Below are 21,966 nucleotides of genomic sequence, written 5' to 3' on the forward strand. Positions count from 1 at the left end.
AGCCCCCTTCCCCTTATCGATTTATTTAAAATATGCATTCCTGGACCCTTCCCCCTAGGTTAACTTTTTCAAATGCAGGAATCAGTCTGCATTCCGGGATTAGTTCGAAGACTTTGTTTTGCATTAAGGATTCACAGTCTCATGTCTCTCGGTCCTTCCCCCCCGCTGGGCTCGGGTGCCAGATCAGTTGTAAAAACAGCATTCCTCCTTCAAAGGCTCCTTACAACAAGTATGTTGGCTCCCAAGCAAAACTAAAGGTGTGTCCCCACAACAGCCGTCACCGGGACCAATTCCCCACGGCGGCCGCGCCCGGTGCCGCCGTGGCGGGCGGAAGCTGCCGCCGCTGCGTGAGGAGCCGGCGGGAGCTGCCCCGCAGCCGCCAGCAGCTGCCCCGCAGCCGCCAGCACACGGCGGGATGGCAGGGCGGAGGTGACAGCCCAAGCAGGGCGGCTCCCCCCGGCCGGCTTCTCCACACACCCGCAGCTCCCGCAGTCCTCCCCCTCTCCCCGCACTCCCCTTCCCTTGGGATCAGCGCGAAACTTCTCCGCTCGCAGCTCCACCGCCCCCGGCCGGCCCTATAACACCGCCCGCTGCCAGCGCGGCTTCCGCGCCGCTTCCGCGCATGCGCCGCAGAAACGGACAGCGGGGTGGTGCCCCGCGCATGCGCAGCGCGCCCGGCGGCGCCCACCGCCAGGCCGGGCAGAGCCGCCGTGTGGCGCCCGCCGCGGCTCTCCCGTCCGCCCTCCCGCCGCGGCCTGCGCGCAGCTCCCTGCCGGGGCGGGGCCGGCTCCTGCGGCCGCCTCAGCGCAGCCCCCGCCGGGCCCGTCCGAGCCGACGGCATTTCCGGGGGAGGGAGCGGGGCGCGGGCTGGCGGGGAGCGGCGCGGCGCGAGCAGAGTTGACTATATATGGTCAAAGGCAGGGGAGAGCGGCGGGCCGCGCGGGCGCTTCCTGGTTCGTGCCGCTGGGCGCGCGGGGCTGAGGCGGCGGCGGCGCCACAGGCCGGTCCGCAGCGAGCCGAACCGGAGGCCGGTCGCAGCCAGAGGCCGTCGGAGCCAGAGGCCGGTCCGCCTGCGGGGCTGCGCCCACCGCCCTTCCTAGTGCCGCCGCCCGCGCAGTAACAAGTGGGCGAGGATGCCGTACGAGATCAGTAAGCACCGGCGGGCCGGAGCGGCGAGGCGCGGGCCGCGGAGGGGCCGCGGGGTGGCGGCGGTGGGGACTCCCGGGCCGGGGGGCCGGAGGCGGGTGGGTCCTCGCTGACAGCAACAAGTGACCGCGGCTGCTGGCGGGGGGTCTGCCTGCTGGGCTGGCGTCCGGGAACGGGGAGAAATTAAAACCTCGTATTTATTTTAGTTATTTATTTTTTTCCTCCCCCCTTTCTCCTTTTCCTGTAGAAAAAGTGTTCGCCAGCCTCCCGCAGGTTGAACGAGGCGTTTCCAAAATTATCGGAGGTGATCCTAAGGGCAACAATTTTCTTTATACCAATGGAAAATGTGTCATCATCAGAAACATAGATGTAATGTATCCTGATTTATTTTTTTCCGTAGTCTAGAGCTTTAGATAAGTTTTATTTTGTTTCCCAGCCCCTCTGCTTTAGTAGCCTGTGCTTCCTTCATTCACAGTTAGTAATTTCAATTGAGATCACAAATCTGTGATCAGCATCACGGGAATAAGCAGGGTGCATGACTCAGGCATAAAACCATGGGCAACGACTCCTAAAACCTGTAGTAAATCTTAGTAAAATGTGCAGTTCTCTCCCTCTCTTTGCATAGAATTTGTAGACAAGACTGGTATATTCTTGTTGGCCCTGTTTATCTTCTGAAGTATTGCTATTATGAAGTTGAGTGTTGTGTTTGCCTAATAAATGAACTTCCCTATTTGCTGTGTTGAGGCTTTAGCTTCTAAGAGAAGCAAATGGTTACAAACACCTGTCTTTAAAGGCATTAGTCCATAGCTTATTTTTTCCCTTTCCTACCCTCCAGAAATCAAAACATCTGTCAGTTGCTTGACTCTCTGGCAAACTGTTTATGTATTGAGTTCTCAGCCCTGGTTACAGGGAACTTTTCTCATCGATTAAATATTAGAATGCCCCAGTTAATGTTTTCAGTGGTGGGGAGGTTTGGGGTTTGTTGTTTTGTTTTGTTTTTTTCCTTCTCCGCTGGTAACTAGAGGAATGTTAAGTGAGTCATTTAAATTATTTCTTTTCAAAGATGGCATCCCTTTGAGAAGTAGGGAGGAAGCATTACATGTCTAGGCTATTGTCTTGCTACTGGTTTTCAAAAAATACTTTTCTTCAAAGTAAATGTTTGTTCTTTAGAAAACCAAATCCTCCCCTAGATTTAGTTCCTCGGTTACTGCAGATGTGGCCTGCAGGGGGGTAGGTCATACCTTTCTGGAATTTTTAGGTCTCCACAACAATGGATTTGTTTATGGCTGCTTCTGTAAATCATCTTTGTAAACTGATTTTTTTGATTACCTATTTTCCTGATTTATCTTATGACCCCTACTATATTCAGACATTTTTTCATTGTCATGCTGTAATACAGAAGTGCTACTAATAGCTTAATTCTTTGCAAGTTTCATGTTTGATATCAGTATAAATTCATCCACTTAAAAAATGAGCTTGTACTCTGGTTTCGGTGTCTCAGTATAATGTTGTAATAGTGTTTCACTCTTGGTGTTAAGAAAAGTTCAATTTTCTGAAACCAGAAGCCCCAATTAAACACTGTAATGGCACACAGTGTGATGAGAGGAGAGAGAAAAGCCACTCTGCTTACATTACACTTTTTGCTCAAGTTATGGATTGTGACTTTCTCCCTCGCACTGTCATTAGTACTCATATGACCCTATTTTGGGGGTTAAATTGGAAGAAAACAATTTGCTTTTATCTTCCTGAATCAGCTCATTGAAGATTTGCCCAGTGCAAATGTTGGTCCCAGCATGAGTCAGAATGTAGTGCACCTGGCAAGGTCTGAGTACAGGCGAGGTGGGATTGTGGGAATTCAAATTTAGGCTGTTTAAACTCTCAAGGGAAGCTGAGAATGGAAGGCATAAATCCTTCAGTTTTATGGTGTAATTTGTGCCGATACGCAAACTTACCTGGCTGTTAAGGAGAGTGTGCTACTGTTAATAATTGACAGGTGACGCTCTGCAGACAACTGTGGAACATACTGTAGCAGTGACACAGAGATTGACCCAAGCCTGTGCTATGGCTTGTGTGTTGGAGCACGCTGTAGTTTGTTCACAAACCAATGCGGAAGCGTGTCCGCTCTTAGCTGAGAGCTGTGTCTTCTCTGAAAAATACGGAAGCCTGTAATAGTTTGCAGCATCCAAGTGAAATACTAGGAAGTCTGCGTGTAATCCCTCAGTGAACAGTTCTCCAGTGGGGTGGTTGTACTCGAATAACATTAAAATGCAGTGATCAACTTTCTCTTAAGTCTGAAGCTATCTAGTGTTAGCTAACCAGTGGTGATGAATATAGTGTTCGGGGTTAATGCTTGATCTTTGAGCATGAGCTAGAGACAACTTTTAAGAAGAAAAAGTCCTGGAACAGTGCTGGAAAAGCACTGTGAGTCAGAAGGACTAGTGGTATTTGTAAGGTTTCATACCTTGTTAATATTTTATTGTCTTCATGGGTCTGAATCTACTCTGAAGCTTGGGACTTCAACTGCTCACTTTCATATGTGGCTCTGGTTTCAGTGTTCGAAATAAGCCACGTAAGCTCACTCTTGTTGAGTCTGGTATTAGGTAATGTGTTTGTCCCAGCTAGCAATATAATCTTATCCTAAAATCTCTTTAGAAGTGACCTTTTTTTGGGTTTTGATCTGAAAGACATACAAGTTAAAAAACTGACTTTACAAGCAGAAATAATGTTATCAAACAGCATTTAAATTGGCAGCTCTGACTTATTACCTGGTTTCCTGAATGCGTTTACTGTATATTAAATTTGGGAATCTATCTTGTGTTTAACCCCTTAAGTCAGTCTGTTAAGTCCAGTCTCTCATCATCTTGGCTTCCTGGACCCTTGGAGATTCTTGCTGTAAAATAGCAGCTGCTAATGAACACCACTGCTAACAAAGTGCGGCGGTTTTTAAGCTCCCTGAACTTGTAGATGATGCAGTTACAGAAAGGGGAAAATATTGTCTTGTCTTGCATAGATAAAATCGAGTTGCACACAAAATGGAGAGTGACTTGCATGCTGTAATGCTGTAAATGCAGATGATTGTGACTTAAGGAGGGCTATAATGCACTCAAGCAATGTATAAAAAGCAGGAATGAAAAAGAGCTGCTTCTTGCATGAGTAAGCTGTATTCTGTTTCCTGAGATGTAGCAGTACTGCAACAGCAAGATCTCATGCAAGCAGGAGACTGTCTGCTTTCTAACACAGAGCGGGTGTTTTAGTTTTTCCTGATTGGATGTCTGAGTCATACCATAACATCAGGTGGTTTTCTGGTGTGATTGAATAAATCTGTATTAATTATAGTAGTTAAAATGGACTTTTTTTTTTTTACTATATGAATAAAGTTTCTGGTGCTGGGAGATATCTGTTAACCAGTAGAAAAATTCTTCTAAGGTATGGTGTATTACTGTTGTAGCATACATGCACTATATTTGGAAAATGTGTAGAATACCTTTTTTACACAGTTCATTTGAGAGCAGATTTTTGCCTTGGTTTCATCCTTTTTTGATTTGTATGGTACCTTTGTAGTGTAACATTACTGATCTGCTGAGACAGTCAGTTTTATTGTCCAACCTGAAGCATCTGAAAACATGTTTAAGACTGAAGAGAGAAAATTATGATGGAGTGGCAGTGAATTTCTTCCAGAACTCCAGTACATTTCTTGATAGGAGGGAAAACATATTTTCTGGTGCTAGTCTACTAGCTTTTTAACCAGATGGCAATTGGCAAGAAAGAGCAAGCCTTGTATACCTCATTGGTGATCTTGAGTACATGGTGATGATTAATGGCCATGTAATCTTGTAAAATGGTATGCTTAATTTTCGTACTCAACTATAATAGAACTTTTGGATGTGTGCTGCAAAGTACAGCTCGTGTTTAATGTTCTGTTTGGGTAACTGCCTTACCTGGGCCTGCCCCATGAAAAGAAAGCCTGATGCTTGGCCTGTTATTTTGGAGAGTGGAGTTATTCAGAGACCTTTCAGCAGATTTTGAAGAGGAAAGGATCACAGCAATTCTGGCTGTTAGAGGAAATACTTTGTGTCAATTGTTAGAAATTAGTGTGTTTTAGTAGTACTGGAGAGCAGTGTTCAGCAATGTGCACTGCACTGCTCAGTTCTAGACAATGGCTCGATTTAAGCTGGAAGGAAGGGTGAGAGAGCACGCATGCAAGGAGAAGTTATGAATTTTATTTTTGAATGTCTGATTTTACTCCTTTGAAAACCAGGAAATACAACTTAGTAACTTCTTTTTTTTCCTTTAAACTAGAATCCTGCAATAGCTGACATCTACACTGAGCATGCCCATCAGGTTGTAGTTGCCAAGTATGCTCCCAGTGGATTCTACATAGCATCTGGAGGTAAAGTATCAGTGCGTGTGCTGTGTGAGATATGTGGACAGAGCTGTTAAAGTGCTTGACAGAGTAGTAATGCTTCACATTTATGTATAGAATATACATGGTCAGTGTGACAGGCTTCAATGGGATTATGTATGCATGCCTGAGGGAGGAATGATTTCTGTATTTGTTCTTCTAACCTCCTTCTAAAGCAGTGAGTTTAGTGACATGCTTGGTCTCTTTAAAATTTATTATTTAAATCAGAAATAATCCAGAAATGAACTTTAAATACTTAGTGAGAAGCATTAAAGAGAACAAATCTTAGCGTAATGAAGACTTGTGCAGCAGAATGAAGTTATTTCTGAAATACAGGACCATTGTTTCTGTTTGTTAATAAACTTTGATGCTTTGGGAGCAGGGAAGGTATTCTAGAAGAGTGCATACTCCTTTCTTTTTCCTCCTCCTTTCTTCCTGACTGAACTTGGCAAGACTTGGCATGACTTTCCTTAACATTTGTAACTTGAATTAAAAAAGCTTTCTTTGGTAAGTTAGCAGGGGAAGAGGCTGATGCTCAGTTTCCATGTAATGCATATGAATCAATAGTCTGAGAATGGTTAACATGGATTTCTACAGTATGAATTTCCTGGATTGTTAGTGGAAATGACTGCAGTTCTTAATAACTTACAAAGAATTAAACAAACACTTTTTAATAGAAGCTTGCTTCAAATAATTGATCTTTTTCAGGAGGACTGGTATACAATTGAATATTAGTAGATACAATAACTTCCATTTCTTAAAAATATTTGCACTTGATGTATAGAATTTTTAAAAATCTACTTGCCATTGTCAATTAGAAATGCTTCAGAATTAGTGTGCCCAAATACAGAAATACTTTCAAAGTAATGTATCTGAAAATAAAACATTGTGATTATGAGCTGCTTAGAAATTGAGTCCAGACTCATGCACAGGTCTTAGAGTGGAAGTTTCTTAGCAATTTTAAGGGAACAATATTTTTTTAAATGTAAAATGTTCTGTCCTTCCTGGCTTCCTGTGTATCAGAAAGCTGTACCACAATATGTATCTTTTGAGCACCGGGGAACCTTTAAGAATACTGGCACAACTGTTTTGGAGTAGGGTTTTTTGTTGTTGTTGTTTAAATTTATTTTTGCACCTTTCCCTGTCTGAAAGGAACGAGAGCCAGGATTTTTTTGGCTCAGTCTTGTGTGTGGACCATATGTCAAATTTAATACCTTCTTAAAATCCAGTTTGCATTCTTTATCCTACAGACTTGGTGCTCTAGGTTTGTGCTGTACTTAACCCTCAGAATAGGAGTCTGTTTTGTTCTTTTAGCCTTGTAGATTTTCAGTCCTCTCTAAAACAACAATAATATATAAGTAGCCTGATCTGTGAAGAAGTGTTTCATTAATGATCAGCTTAAGGAAGCTCCTTGCTCCTAGGGCTGTATTCAGTTGACTTTTTTCAGAAGTTGTCTGTCATACCTGAGTAAATGAATTTAGGCTGCAGTATTTCCCTTAAAAAGTGTCTTCTCTATGTCATTTAAAAATAGTTTTGTGATACTGCTGAGCATGGGGTCTGAAGATAGTATCAGGCTGTTTAAGCTGTTCCTAAGTATAACATGTATGATTAATTTCTCTATCTATAAATCTGCATTACCCGTGCAGCCTGCATTAATACTTCATGTGCTTGATGAGACAGACCTTTGGCAATATGCTTCAGGGCTTTTATGGTAATTTCTCTTACTGCAGTCATAACAGATGTAGTAATGGGAGATACCACCACAAAGTTAAAGCTATATGTGTCCTAAGTGTTTGCTCCGTCTATTAATAGATAGATTTTTGAAGTCCACATTAAAATCTGCTTCAATAACAAATTCCCTCTGTAAAATGGAGGATTCTGCATCTGTCCTTTTGGCAGAAGTAGAAAAGATGAGTTAACGATCAGGTCCCAAAGATACAGGGTTGCTGTATGTTTAAATTGAACTGTAAAGATGCACCAATAATTAGCAAACTAAACTCAAAAATGTTCTGCTGAGGTGAAAGGTATATATTTTAGCACATGGTTTATTCTAAAACAATGGCTTTTATGAAGGGTCCAATACACACAGAATTTGCTGTGTGGGTTTCATTAGAGATGCATAAACCTGTCTGTGTATAGAACAATTCCTCTGGTTATGGTGCTGCACCACAGTAATTGCTCTGAATAGAAGCAAGCTCTAGGTCTTTGTAATACTGAGAGGAAACAGTGACCAAGAAAGCTTTCATTATATTGTCTTAAATTGTTATGACCTGTGTTATGTCTGCTGCTTGTGACGTTACCACTTTTGAATAGTCTTGGATTCCTTTGTAGTAATCTAGATAGTGCCACTATCCACACACAACGTTAGGTGTGTACATGCTTCTGTACAAAGCTTGTATGCTGATGAGTGTGCATGAATCGTGTTCTATGGACAGAAATCTCTTTATATGTTTACATATACCTCATATTTGTATGCAAAATGGGTTTTGCTTTGGAGGTACAAAAAAGCTGAGGTATGAATTTTAGTGTGTTAGCCACTGTTCCCCAGTTTACTCTCTTATTGTAGACACAGGGTGGCTTCCCAATGAAGTGTAAGTGATCCTGTAGCTGTTGGGTTGCAGGGGGTCGTTGTTTTTTTATGCTTAGCACATACTAGCTGAAAACATTAGAGTTCCTACCCTCTTACTCCGCAATTTTTTCGTGTCTGTTTGCAGAAGTTGTCTCTCTGTATTTATTGCTGCATGTCTTGAACATCAATATCTGGTTAAAACCATAGTTCAGTGAAACAGCTGTAGTTTTCAGCATTCCTAAATCAAGTGATTTGTAGTAATTGTGGTAGGGTAAGAGAATAGGTCCCTAGTACAAGTGTTCAGTGTAGCTGAAAATCTGTATCCTGGCAGATTGCTGAGTCATGTGACTGAGCCATGCTGTAGCAACAATAGTTATATTCTATTTTATTATGGCAGATGTCTCTGGAAAGCTGAGAATCTGGGATACTACACAGAAGGAACACCTACTGAAGTATGAGTATCAGCCGTTTGCTGGAAAAATAAAGGACCTTGCCTGGACTGAAGACAGCAAGAGAATTGCTGTGGTTGGAGAAGGAAGGGAAAAGTGAGTAATTCTTCTGTGTGTGTGTATATGTATATACATATACTGTAAACCTCTGTATTCTAACAAAGCAGGTTCTTTGCAGAAAGCTTTTAATTCTTCAAGGGAAGAAAATCATGGCTTGTTTCCCTGTTTAGACTTCAAGTTGTGCTGTTCTGTGGCAGAATCTTTGTGCACTATTTGACAGCTGTAAAACTACTTGGAAAATACAGTTCTGTTGGAACTGTTCAGTTTAGAAATTTTGTGGGTCTTGTTTGCTTTTTAGAGGTGGGTATTACACTCAATGATAACTCTTCAGTATGCCTTTTCATGGATTTTTTTTTTTTTGTCTAATTCTGATAGACTAGGAAGGAAGAACCATGAGGCAATTGTCCCTCTTATTTCACCCCTCCCAAATTGAGAGGACATGATTGAATAAGAGTAAAAAAAATTCAAGGAAAAGAAAGGATATCTGAATTTTTTCCCTCAGCAGCATACTGGTATTTTTAGGCCTTATTATGGTAGTTAAGAGAAAATCACAACCAGTTGTCCTTACCTGACTAAATGAGATGCCCATTACAGTCAGGTTTGTGTTCTTTCTTTAATGTTTAAAGGCTGACAGAGAGAATCCAGACCAGGTAGTCTTATGCTTAAAGGTCTGAAAAACATACTGTGGTCCTGTTCCCTGACCCCCCTGCACCGTTTTTTAATTCCCATCGTGTACTGTGTTTTGAATTTTGAGAGAGATTCTTTGTCCTCCATCGCCCTTTCCACCCCTACCTGCCCCTGGGTAGATGCTGTGTAAATTTGCTCTCCTACTTCAAAAACTCTGGTAGTTTCCTGTTAGGCGGATGTACTTTCAGTCTAGAATTTTGCTGAAGTGATTCTGTAGAATTTTAATAGTGATGCTCTGGCAGTTTATTGCCACTGTACTGATTATACTGTTGTGGTTTTGTTTTGGTTTTTAAGTTGATTTTAAGTAAGAACTGTCAAATGCTGTTATAACTATTCTTTCTTAAACCTTTAAGTAGTAATAGTTGTAAAAGTGATGGTACCCAACATAGGCTAAATAATCAGATGTCATTGTTAGCCTAGTTTTCTGCATTGTGTGTCCTAGGCAGATGGAATAATTTACTGCTTTCTTTTATAAACCAGCAGAATATCTTTTGGATCTTGGAATTTTAGAAGCTTTATACATCAAACTTGCTTGTCTGTCCCCTTCAGCAAATCTCTCCTATTGAAGATTAGATTCTCTCTGTGGCAAGATCTCAAATAGCCTTCAGGGAACTATGATGCGCTTGCATGAGATTAACAAGATGACCTAATTTCTTTTCTTTGAGTGCACTCAAATCTACTGTTTGCAGATTCTTAAGGAGTTAACCTACACATATTTTTTCTGAATTGTAGTTATTATGTGCTTTTCTAACTAGATTTGGAGCAGTGTTCTTGTGGGATAGTGGTTCTTCTGTTGGCGAGATTACTGGGCACAACAAAGTGATCAACAGTGTGGACATTAAACAAACAAGACCATATCGTCTGGCAACTGGCAGCGATGACAACTGTGCCGCTTTCTTTGAGGGACCGCCATTCAAGTTCAAGTTTACAATAAGTGTGAGTTTAAGCTTAGATGTGGCTCTGAACTGTGCGACAAGTTGACCAAAAGTTTTCCAACCAGGTTGCAGTTCTTCTCACAAGTAGCTGTTAGAACAAACTTTTGAGGCATAATTGGTGTCAAGTAGCTTTCTTAAATCTATACAATTGGAGGCTTGTGTCAGGCCAAGAAACCTGAAATAAATGATTGGTTAAAAGCAAAATCTGAAGTACTTCTTCACATCTCTTGGTTTTTTGGCAATTCATCTTCTTTGATAACTTAAGAAGTAGGGTGTTTCATTGGCCCTATTGGTGCTTTCTGAGCTCTGCTTTCCAGTGCAGACATGTAGAACTTCTTAATATTCTCCAAGGTTCCAAGGTGCTCGATTCAAGAAATGTGGTGGTGTGAATGGAGTTTTCCAATCTGCTAAAGAGTGCTCAAATCTGAAATCCCAGGGCAGCTTAGAAAGGGTGAGTGTAGATGTTTGAAAACGTAACTGATTTCTACGTGGAATGAGTATGTAACTTGTGTGGTCAATTTTCTGTTTCTGTGTTCTTTTTCACTTTTTGTTTATTATTCTACTAGTTAAAATCTCTAATGTAAATGAAAGAAAGCCTGGAATTACCATGTTTAAGACATTCATTGTTACTTGAGGCCAAAGAAAATAAAAACCCAAAAGCTTCTGCAGCTGTTTCTGATGGCAGAAGACATGTCTATTGCCTCAATAAAAAAAAAAACAAAACCAAACCAAACAAACAAAAAACCACAAACAATAAAGCCCCAGCAAACCTTTTGCAGAGATACTGGACGTTACTACAGTAGGAAATTGAAGATGCTTAGTTCTTATTTTCTTTTTAAAAATACGGTAGTAGGGCTTTTTTTTTACCCTTAAGTGTGTGCCTTGAGTAGTCTGCATACACTGACTTTAGTAAGGATTCCATTCCAGTTCTAGAAAAGGAATTGTTTTGAGCTCTGCAATCCTATGAAATGATGTGATTGCCCAATATATTTCTGAACTTAAGTTGATACTTGCATTTTGCTAAGCTGGTTCTTTTGGAATTATGAAGTCTGAATTGCTTACCAGTGCTCCTTAGACTAGTATGTGATACAGTCTTCCTTTTAAAGTGATATTTGAGTTGATATATGGGATTCTGCTATGGGCTGATACATGGTTTAGATTAGAGCTTGAGGTATCATCAGGAAAAAATAAATCTGTAGTTAAAGAAAGTAGGTTAGAACCTGCCTTTCATAATACTAAAAATAGTCTCCCAAATCTCTTTGCATGGGAGCTTTGGCCTCATTGTGGTGCTTCCCTATTTAATGTGTGTTTTCTAGTTAGCATGGTTTGAATAGTCTCCTACTTGTAAATGGTCTATTTGAGGAGCATGTATCAGTCTTGCCTGATTACTTCACCACTAATGGAGTCTCCCAGAAATGGAATTCCAGTAAAATAATAATTTATTCTTCATGCTTGTTTTTTACAAGAAGAAGGGTAAAGTACTCTTCTGTGTATAAAACTAACTTGTGCAGTGAAGCAAGAGTCAAAATCTGTAAATGTTGCAGAAGAACTTAGTGACCAATCGGGGAGAATCCCATGTTTGCATCTAGGCTGCAGCTGAGGGGTTTTTCCTACCTGTCCCTGAAACTGGGTACTTGCTCACCTGGTGGCCTGCTAAGTTGTTTGAAATACACCAGTGCTGATGTCACAGTTTCTTCCCTGGACTGTTCTTGATCCCCATGATCCTCTTTAGACAAAGGCTAGACATCTCTAGCAATTCTCTACAGCAGGCATCTCCTATGCAGCTGTTTCACGGCTCACATGTAGGAGAACTTCATTGTTACTGGATTATCTTTTATGTAAAAAGGTCTCTTCTTATTTTGTGTGCTGATTGTTACTTTTTTTTCCATACAGGACCATACACGGTTTGTGAACTGTGTGAGGTTTTCTCCTGATGGGAACAGGCTTGCTACGGCTAGTGCAGATGGCCAGGTAAAAAACAAGGAACTCTTTTTGTAGTGATTTTAGCATGAGAAGATTTTTCTTGTGCATTTTGGGAATAGGATTAGTATTGTAAAATCCATGCTGCTGCTTTTTTCATGCCAAGAAATAACTGGCTTAAACTTTGAAGTATATTCCTATAAAGCTGTAGCAACTGACGTCCACCAGAGTATTCTCACTCTGTTTTTCCCCCTGTTCCATCTCCCTAGCATATTACTTCTCTTACCGGTTCTTTTGGCAGGAACATACTAGACTTTTGGAATATGTATGTCCCTGTTACAATACTGAAGTCCAGCTGAAAATACTGAACTCATAGATAGCAACCCAGTTCCATGTAGGCTCCCCACTGATAAGGGCAGGTTTGATAATGACCCTGTTGCCATAGGTAGCTCCTCCTTTGAAGAAGGCAGACTCCCGTGACTGCGGTGCTAAGCAGCTGCCATCACAGCAGGAATCAAAAACATAACATCTTCCACAATTTCAAACATCAGGATCCAATGTACAGAGTAGCTTTCTGTGATTATTTAAAATTGTCATCTCATTTGTTTAGTCTTAAATGCAAGAATACTTATGCCTCTTGTTCAGAAACCTAGTGTTTGATAAACACGCAAGCATGCCATATAACAAAGGAATGATCTGTGCTGTGCAAGTACCAGTGTTTCAGTTCTTATATTTTTTCTGTTACTGCTTTTCCCTTTAAGTTACATGTCTGTGTGCTCTCTTAAGATTTTTATCTATGATGGGAAGACTGGAGAGAAAGTGTGCGCTCTTGGTGGAGGGAAAGCTCATGATGGAGGTATTTATGCTGTGAGTATCACTTCATTTGTACAAATGGTCTGTAGTATTTCATTACCAAGTTCATGAACCGTGAAGTCTTGCAATAATAAATACATTTACTATCTTGTGGTGACATTTGTTTTACAGATTAGTTGGAGCCCTGACAGTAGTCAGTTGCTTTCTGCTTCTGGAGATAAAACTGCTAAAATCTGGGATGTTGGTGCTAATTCTGTTGTCAGTACTTTTAACATGGGATCAGATGTGTTGGATCAGCAGCTGGGTTGTTTGTGGCAGAAGGACCACTTAGTGACTCTCTCTCTGTCTGGCTACATCAATTATTTGGACAAGAACAATCCAAATAAGCCTTTACGTGTCATAAAGGTAGGTTAAACTTCCGTTGTTGCACTGGTGTCTTCAATAAATGACTCAGTAGTTGAAGTTGTTCAGATGAAATAATAACTTGAAAAATGGTTTTGTTAAATTAGCTTTACCAGACAAGCTATGTGTGACTGACTCTTGTAAGTAACATGAATCAAGATGTTAAAATGTTACATCCGTGATACTATGCTTTGTGCAAATATACAGACTGGTTTTGGTTTCAGTTAAGATTATCAGTCTATCTTTCATAGTAGCTTTTAAGTGTTCTTGAAATGAAAAAATAAATGTAGCATAGATAAAAAGCTACCAGTGATGCCTCATTCTACCAGAACTAGTGTATTGTGAACAAGGTGACTACGGGTACTGTGCAATTGAGCTTTAATTTTAGGAATTAAAGAGTTCGCTGACACAGCACTCTCACGGGACCTCACATTTTTACATGAACTAGAAAAGACGTCCCAGATTCTTGCTATTGATGCCATAGTGCTGGCAGTTGATGCGAGTACATGACCATATTTAGTCCTCTTCCCTGGATCATAAAGTGCATGAAAAGCAAACTTTGTAAATGAAAAGGCCATGAAAATATTTTGGCCCAGTCTAATAAGGATATTCGCACTGCATATTCCTTCTCTTCAAGGAGTAGTATATGGAAATAGCAATCCTGCAACATTTAAGTGACTGCACCATTAATTAGTGGTGTATTCTGCATGGTTTTTAATGCTCGTGAATAAAATAACGTTATTTTCTGAATAACCTATACTTCTTCTCAGATAATTGGATTTATGTATGTGATAAGATGAAAAATCGCCTGTCAATAATTATTACTTGTGTCTCATTCACAGGGTCATAGTAAATCAATTCAGTGTCTTACAGTGCATAAAAATGGTGGAAAGTCCTATATTTACTCTGGAAGTAATGATGGTCATATTAATATCCTTTGAATAATAGTGATATTTGTTCTGACCCATTAACATGCAGTTGTGTTTTTCCCACTTGTACTGGGGTGTGTGTTTGTAGTTGTGTGACACATGGATTGTTTCCTTTGTTTGGTATCCCAGATGTTACTGGGCTGTCTCACTACTGAAGAGAACTTGTACTTTTGAGACTCTATTTTAGTCCTGTTGGTTTCTGGAGCAAAACACTGGGAATGCTGCCTGGTTCTCAAAGGGCATGTTAAGGGCTAAGGCTGGGGCGTGTTCAGCTAGAAGACTGTTGGCTTTTCTTCAGTATTCTGAGACTTAGAAATTAAACTACAATCCTTCATCCTGCTTACTGTGATGCATTAAAATGGTGTCACATTGGCATAAACCATTATAAATGTAGGACTCGTTTCTTTACAAACATGTAGTATAACGTTAATAGTTCAAATTGATGTTAACATAAAACATCAGGGAAAGCAAATATTCCAGGACTTCTAACTTTAATTCTTTTAAAAGTATTTCCCATTCTTGGACCTAATGCTAATTGTTCCACTCTGCTGGTTTTTGTGGTAGGTCATTTAGCTCATTACAGAATATCAGAGGTTCATTTAATGAGTATTTTGAGATTATGAGGTTGGTTGAACGCTGAAACAGGTGGCCCAGGGAGCTCATAGAGTCTCCATCTCTAGAGATACTCAGAACCCAACAGAGTGGGCAGCCTGTTGTAGCTGACACTGATTTGAGCAGTGGATTGAACCAAGCAATCTCAAGAGGTCCCTTCTAACCTTAGCTATTCTGTCAATTATTTAAGTTTTTATGACGCTGTATCTGACTGCACCAGTATCTTCAGATGTTCCTTAATTCTGTTATGCACATTATTGGGATTCTGAAACCGGAGAGAATGATGGCTTTTCTGGGAAAGGCCATACAAACCAGGTTTCTAGAATGGCAGTGGATGAAATGGATCAGCTGGTCACCTGCAGCATGGATGATACTGTGCGCTATACAAACCTTAGCAAGAGGGACTACAGGTTAGTTAAAATGTTGCCTTTTATTGTAGTATTGCAGCCCTAATTGTTTTACAGAAAGAGTTTTCTTGATTTACATGGTAAAGGATTTTATGCTGCAAGTTACCATGGAAACTGTAGAAATGATTGCTGTACCAACCTTGCTTTTTTCTGTGACAACAAGAAATGCATCCCAGACTTTTCAGTTTGTCTCATCCCTTCCAAAGGTTAGATAGAGATCTGGCTTCTATTGGATGGCTTAGTTTGGAGACTGGGGGAAGGGCATTTGTTTTATATTCATAAATACCCAGTAATATTGGTAATAAATGTGGTTAGGAGGGGTGGGACACAGCTGTTTCTTCATGGAAACTCGTTAATATGATTTCTTAAAGTATTTTGCTTTAAGATTACCTACTTAGTTTAAAAGTTTAGACTCTAGTGTAGTAACATTCACTTTCACTTTGAAGGCATACTGCCTGATCAAGATACTAGTGCTATAAACAGTAAACAGAAGGAAACTTTGCAGATCATTTGGAAAAAAAAAAAAAAAAAAAGCATGTTCTCGATCATTAGTGGGTGATTATTTGAATAGACAGTTTTAAATAATGGTAGGCATGGAATAATTTTTGTGCTTTGTCCTTCCTGCTTCTCCACCTTGGCACATCTTCATCCAGTGGCCAGGATGCTGTGAAAATGGATGTTCAACCAAAATGTTTAGCTGTGGGTCCTGGTGGTTATACTGTAGTTCTATGCATTGGACAAGTGAGTATAAACTTGCAGATTATCAGCACAATTGCTCTGTTAATAATGCCATGCATGGTAACTTGATGGCTTCTGACAAACCTGTTTAGTGTGGGAAAGAGCTATGGGGAACATAATTAAGCAGGATACTTGATAGGCTTGCCTTGTTGCATCCTGTATCAATTTGATAGTCTTATCTATAGATTTAAATTTCACGTGGTCCCTCGTGCGGATGCATCTGAATTTGTTGTCAATACAGCTCTGTGCTGGAAGGCTACACCACTCTGAATCATGCTCTTGCCTGATCTGTTCAGAGACATGATTTGTAGGAAAGAATGTCTTGCTTCTGCTTTTTTGTTTGGTTTGGTTTTTTGGCAACTAATCCAATTAACCAATTAACTAATGCTGTTGTACAGCATAGCTAGCTCTAGCGTTCTTGCCAGTAGTATTCAGGTCATACAAAACCAGAGATTGAACCGGGGCTACCTTGTATCAAAGCAGGCTTAGCTTCTAATCATTTATGATTTCTGTATGGATGCTGGTTTTATGCTTGGGATTTTCAGTAGTGTTGTCCAAACCTGTTTTCCATGTGAGTTATAGTTCCAGTTGTCTGTGGTATGGGACTGCATAGGAAATAGCTCTTAAAATTTAACATTGCAGTATTAACTTGCTACTAATTTAGTTCTGCCTCCCTTTAACAGGAAGGGAGTAAGCATTGCTAAAAATGCTGTTTTGTCCACGTTTCTTCCATATTCAAACCAATTGAGATGAAGCTGAAGGCAGTCAAGCATACCTTGCACTACCTAATTTAGAGTACATAAGTACTGCAAGTTGAAGGTGTCCCTGCTTATTGCAGGGGATTGGACTAGATGACCTTTGAAGGTCCCTTCCAACCCAAACTGTTACACGATTTTACTCCAGTACTGCAGTTTAGTCACCACACATTCCCTTAAGATCAGAGTATAGTTAACTTCTAAGCAATCAGAGTGCATTTGTATTTATGATTAAGCAATGTGACTTAGTCATAGTTTTGTATTAGGCACTTTGAAGAAGGGTTCTTAGTTTCTGGTTTTCCAATTACAGATTGTCTTGATGAAAGATAAGAAAAAATGTTTTGCAATTGATGACCTTGGCTATGAGCCAGAAGCTGTAGCCATTCACCCTGGAGGAGGTACAGCAGCAGTGGGAGGAACGGTAAGGTTGCATGTCCTAAAACTGTACTACTTTTAACACTGGAACTAGTAACAGAAGCATTTCATAATAGTAGCTGTGTTGTGTTGAGAGGTAGTAGGGGGCAGTTGGTAACAGTAACAGAATTGTAACAAGTAAACTCTGTGTAATTGGTGTCCCTGGGCTTTCATTCCCCAGGTTCTCCCACCATTGTTACCTAAGGTCTATTTCATTTTTTAAATCTTGTATTTGCTGTTTTCAAATTGTAATTATTTTTACCCAGTGTATGCTTCAAAGTAGGCAAATTCTAGAAACTGGGTCTATATTATAGACTTGGTGGATTGTAGCCAGCATAAATGGTAGGTTCTGTAACCAATTCTTAAGATAAGCACTACCAGATAGAATTGATGCAAAAAGTTCCAGAAATTCAGTAAACCTTCCTCTTTCTATTGTGAAGTGACTTTTGTACCTTCCCCCTTTCTTCGTTATTAATTTGCAGGATGGGAATGTCCGTTTGTATTCAATCCAAGGAACCTCTTTGAAAAATGATGAGAAGTCTTTGGAAGCTAAAGGTCCTGTTACTGACCTGGCGTATTCTCACGATGGTGCCTTTCTTGCAGTCTGTGATGCAAACAAAGTTGTCACTGTGTTTAGTGTCACTGATGGCTATGCGGTAAGAACTGTTGTAACAGGAGTTTCGTTTGTTTAGAAACAAATTGACTGGCATCTCATGAATAAACCTGTTGTGGTGAAATACAGTGTAGCTTCTGAGACTTAATTGTTAAATCATTGGTGCATCTGTCAGAGAATTTGTGTGCATTTTTGTAAAGTGGACAAGAATGCAGGGTCAACTTGATAAGAATCATGCAGTGCAATAAAATTTAACAAAGTAAATAAAGCAGACTTGACGATAAAATTCTGCAGGCTGTGGCATGCAGTTCCATGGTAAGAAGTGAGCAAAGAAAGGGATATGTTGGGGCAGGGAATCTTGCTTTATCCTTCAGTCTAGTGTGTTTTAACCAAGAACCAAAAATTGGGCAATTTCTCCTTTTTAGCTACATCAGCCTGTAAAGTCACTATGCTTTGACTGAAACCACACTGAAGTAAAAATGCAGGATGATATTCCACAAAAACATTTAATTTTCTAAATGAAAGTTGAAAGAGTTTTACTTGTAGAAGCATCTGTGGGGTTATTTTAAAAGCCTCTAAGAAAGAAGTGAGTTGTTGCATATGCACTTTGCAGGTTTAACTTTCATAGAAAAAGTCTTAATGTTTTTTTACAAAAGATTGGGGGTTTATTGGCCTGATGAGTGTTTAAATAGCATAAAATGAAGCCACCGCTTGGTTTAGAGTGTCCACGTGCACCTGAGAATGTCTGGAGTCTTGCAGTAGCTTATTGTGATGCTACACATTAAAAGGCAATGATTTCCTAAAGTAACTTAAACTAACAAAATAACACTGTATCTCTAACTTTGAAATAGGAACATAACGTCTTTTACGGACACCATGCAAAAGTTGTTTGTATTGCCTGGTCACCAGACAATGAACACTTTGCTTCTGGAGGCATGGACATGATGGTATATGTTTGGACCGTAAGTGATCCAGAGACCAGAGTCAAGATACCAGGTATATTTCCTTCAAAATCTTGCTTTTGAAAGTTGCAAGTAGTTCTTGAAATCCAGCACTGTGTCTGTTTTCTAGAGCTAGTGGTAAGTAGGCTTTGAATGTTCCCAGGCTAGTTTACCTTTGTTAACCTCTATCTTGCTACAATGGCCAGAGCTCTTCTGTTATTTTTTGTCGTCACTTTTAAAATACGCTACTTGTATTTAATGCAGCTGAAAATCAGATTTGGAATATGTGCTAGAGTTACTTTGTCAGCCTAGCCCTCATTCTTTTCTGTGATTTTTTGCACTGCCTTACAGATGCTCACAGGCTACATCATGTAAGCGGCTTGGCGTGGCTGGATGAACATACTCTGGTAACAACATCCCATGATGCTTCTGTCAAAGAGTGGTCTATCTCCTACAACTGAAAAAAGCCCTCTCTTTGGAAGGACCTAATCAGGGACTAGAACTACTGCAGTGGAACATAGCATTTCTCTTAAAGAATCTGTATTGGCCTCTGGGTCTGCTATCATATCCTCATATCTTTACAGGGTGTTCATATCTGTAATTAAATGTACTTTGAAAGCTTTAGCCAGTAACAGTTTGCACATGAAAAGCACTTAAATTATGTCTGGAGCTTAATCTTTGTGCTGAACATTCCAGAGGCAACAGCCGAGCAAGTTGATGTGAAAGATTCAAACCCAATCACTTGTTCTTTTCTAACCAAGAAACATGAGACTGTACAGCATGAGAGTAATACTTCTCATTTTTTCTAATTACAGAACATTTCTGTACTAACGGTCATAGTAAGAATATTTAGTTGTGATCTGAAATCAATCCAGCTGTGTGCAGCTACTGTATATTGCTTTGCTTCTCTGTACTGCACCAAACTGTTGCCTCAGATTTTCTCCTCCAGATAACAAAATGGGGTACATACATAATAAACTTTTTATGTATTTCATGTCAAAGCTTTGTGGTTTATTTTAAGGTGGAAGTGTGGGGTTTTGATGTACTTATTGTTGTGGGTATAATGTTTACAAATCATTGTGGCAATTTCTTGCTTCAGAAACACATTTGTTACTTTCACGAATTAAGAATGTCTGGTCATTTCAATGTCAGAAAAAGATGGTTCTGTTTCACGGATTAAAGATCTTTTCTGTTTGAAGGAGGAGAAGCATGTTGTTGTTTAAAAAAAATGCAGTACTTCTACCACCTTTTTGAAAATACAGGAATTAAACAGTGAAGCATTGTTATGACTTGAAGTGATTTTTTTGAGAAGATCGTGTTTGCTGAATAAGTTTTATGCCTTTGCATGTGCAGAACAGTTGCATGGAAGCTGTTACCTAATGCGAACAGATCATGATCTTGTGTTTAGTTCCCTTCTCACGCTCTGCAACACACTTAAGTGCTTTGAAGCGAGTGGTCCAACAAGGGTGGAGGAGGACACTGATGCAAAGTAGTAGGAAGATTCATTACCATCTCTAGTGGCCAAAAGAAGTTGTTGCTGTCCAGAACTTTGGAAGACTTAAAAAAAAAAAAAAAACTTCTCTGCTCAGTCTACCACTATCCCTCCAGTGCTTTTTGGTTTTTATTAAGCTTTCCTTTCTGTGTGGACTTGTGTGTTGTTTTTTTACCAATCATATTTCTATCAACACTAATTATACAGCAAATAAAATGCTTTTGCTGCTTCTCATACTGTGGACCATTGCTCAATTGCTGAAAAAAATTGCCTGTCAAAAATTACTTAGTGAAACATCTTTTTAAAAGGAAAAATGTTTATTTCTTTTTAGAGGTGGTGATCAGATGTCTTCTGGCATGCAAACCAATATATACCTTAGAACAGTTAACATAAGTTGTATCCAAGAAGCAGAATATTTTGCATCGTGGTTTCTTTGTACTTACTGCATCTCTCCCTTAGCAAGTTTGCGTGTCTGCTTATTAGCAATGCAAGGACAAGAGAAGTTTTGGAAAAGGGCATGTTTGAAATTAGGCATAAGATTCAAATGAGCAAGATATTTCAGTGTCCAGCCCCCAAAGCTTGTTCTGCTATTGTTGTGCCAGTTCCTGCGCAATTCAGCCATTGTTCCCCTAGACTGATCTGCAAGAGTTGCTATTGAATCTGCCCAGTGGGTTCCTGTTGTAGTTGAATCCTTGTCATTTATGATAAAATGATAAGGGGGTGGGGAAAGAAAAGTTATGCAGATGTCTGTGGGCAAAGAATTCACTGGCATGTCCTGCTTTTTCTAAGAGATGGGCCTGCTAGTGAAATGTGTTTTTTTGAGGGAAAGGCTGTATTTCCTGAAGCTTCCTCCCTCAACAAGTGGATTCTTTCCAGCACGTCAGAGCCTGTGCACCATGTTTGAAAAGTGATGTGTAGGACAAAGTATTTTTTGATTCCTGGAAGACTTTGTAATAATGCTTGTGTGGAATGCCTGCTAGCTAGAAACCCTGTATTAAGACTCGTGTTTGGATGCCTGCCTGTGGGGTGGTTGCTCGTGCTTCAGCTTCCATTGGATTTGTTTATTGGCATATGGCCTGAGCTTCTAATTACTTAAGGACTAATATGGTCCTTGTGGTTGGATAGCAACACCTGACTACAAAATTGAAAATATATTCTGTTGGACCAAATGTCATAATGCAGGCTGCTTGCTGATCCAGCATAGGCAGATAACAGAGTCAAAGGAGCCCAGCTGTACAGTTCTGAATTACTGGTGTTTGCACCAGGCTGAAAGTCTTCCACTAGACTCAAAAGTCAAGAAATAGCGATGGGGCAAGAGCCCCTAGCTACAGTGTGACTCTTGCTTTTTAATCGTGGTTGCACAAACAACTCGAATATTGGCTTTTCTTTCACTGAACCATCCACTGATAACTTAAAATGCCAGGTATAATCATGTTTTAATGGTTTTATTTTTTTTCTAAAGGGGAAACAAATACCAAACTCTGGCTTTGGCTGTATAAAGCAAAAGACCCTTTTGAAAGAGAATGCAGACCTTTCTGGAGGTAGCTACGTGGAAGCAGGGCATTGCTGAGTTTAAGCTTTCTCCTCAACAACCCTGTTTGGTGTGAAAACAGTAGATTGTCAGCCTCTGTAAAACAATGGGGACAGGCATCCACTGACGGAGTGACTATAAAGTGTATGTG

At 40.2% G+C, this 21,966-nt stretch overlaps 1 protein-coding gene across 1 annotated transcript; it reads left to right on the top strand.

Annotated features, from left to right (window-relative positions):
* The first annotated feature begins 907 nt into the window (after positions 1 to 907).
* Positions 908 to 20,078, top strand: WDR1 (WD repeat domain 1). The gene is made up of 15 exons (XM_065634089.1): positions 908 to 1,149; positions 1,394 to 1,515; positions 5,446 to 5,536; positions 8,515 to 8,662; positions 10,069 to 10,249; positions 12,142 to 12,219; positions 12,955 to 13,035; positions 13,153 to 13,386; positions 14,226 to 14,313; positions 15,178 to 15,334; positions 15,985 to 16,072; positions 17,135 to 17,245; positions 17,721 to 17,894; positions 18,703 to 18,847; positions 19,144 to 20,078. Exons 1-15 carry the CDS (start codon positions 1,134 to 1,136, stop codon positions 19,251 to 19,253), a joined length of 1,824 nt encoding a protein of 607 aa, XP_065490161.1. The 5' UTR covers positions 908 to 1,133; the 3' UTR covers positions 19,254 to 20,078.
* Positions 20,079 to 21,966: the final 1,888 nt, after the last annotated feature.

The sequence above is a fragment of the Caloenas nicobarica genome, chromosome 4, assembly GCF_036013445.1.
Source record: "Caloenas nicobarica isolate bCalNic1 chromosome 4, bCalNic1.hap1, whole genome shotgun sequence".
In the NCBI taxonomy this organism is placed as follows: domain Eukaryota; kingdom Metazoa; phylum Chordata; class Aves; order Columbiformes; family Columbidae; genus Caloenas; species Caloenas nicobarica.

Coding starts and splice junctions, on each gene's coding strand:
- WDR1 (XM_065634089.1), top strand. Junction 8,663..10,068: donor GTTGGAGAAGGAAGGGAAAA/GTGAGTAATTCT, acceptor TTTTCTAACTAG/ATTTGGAGCAGTGTTCTTGT. Junction 12,220..12,954: donor CGGCTAGTGCAGATGGCCAG/GTAAAAAACAAG, acceptor TGCTCTCTTAAG/ATTTTTATCTATGATGGGAA.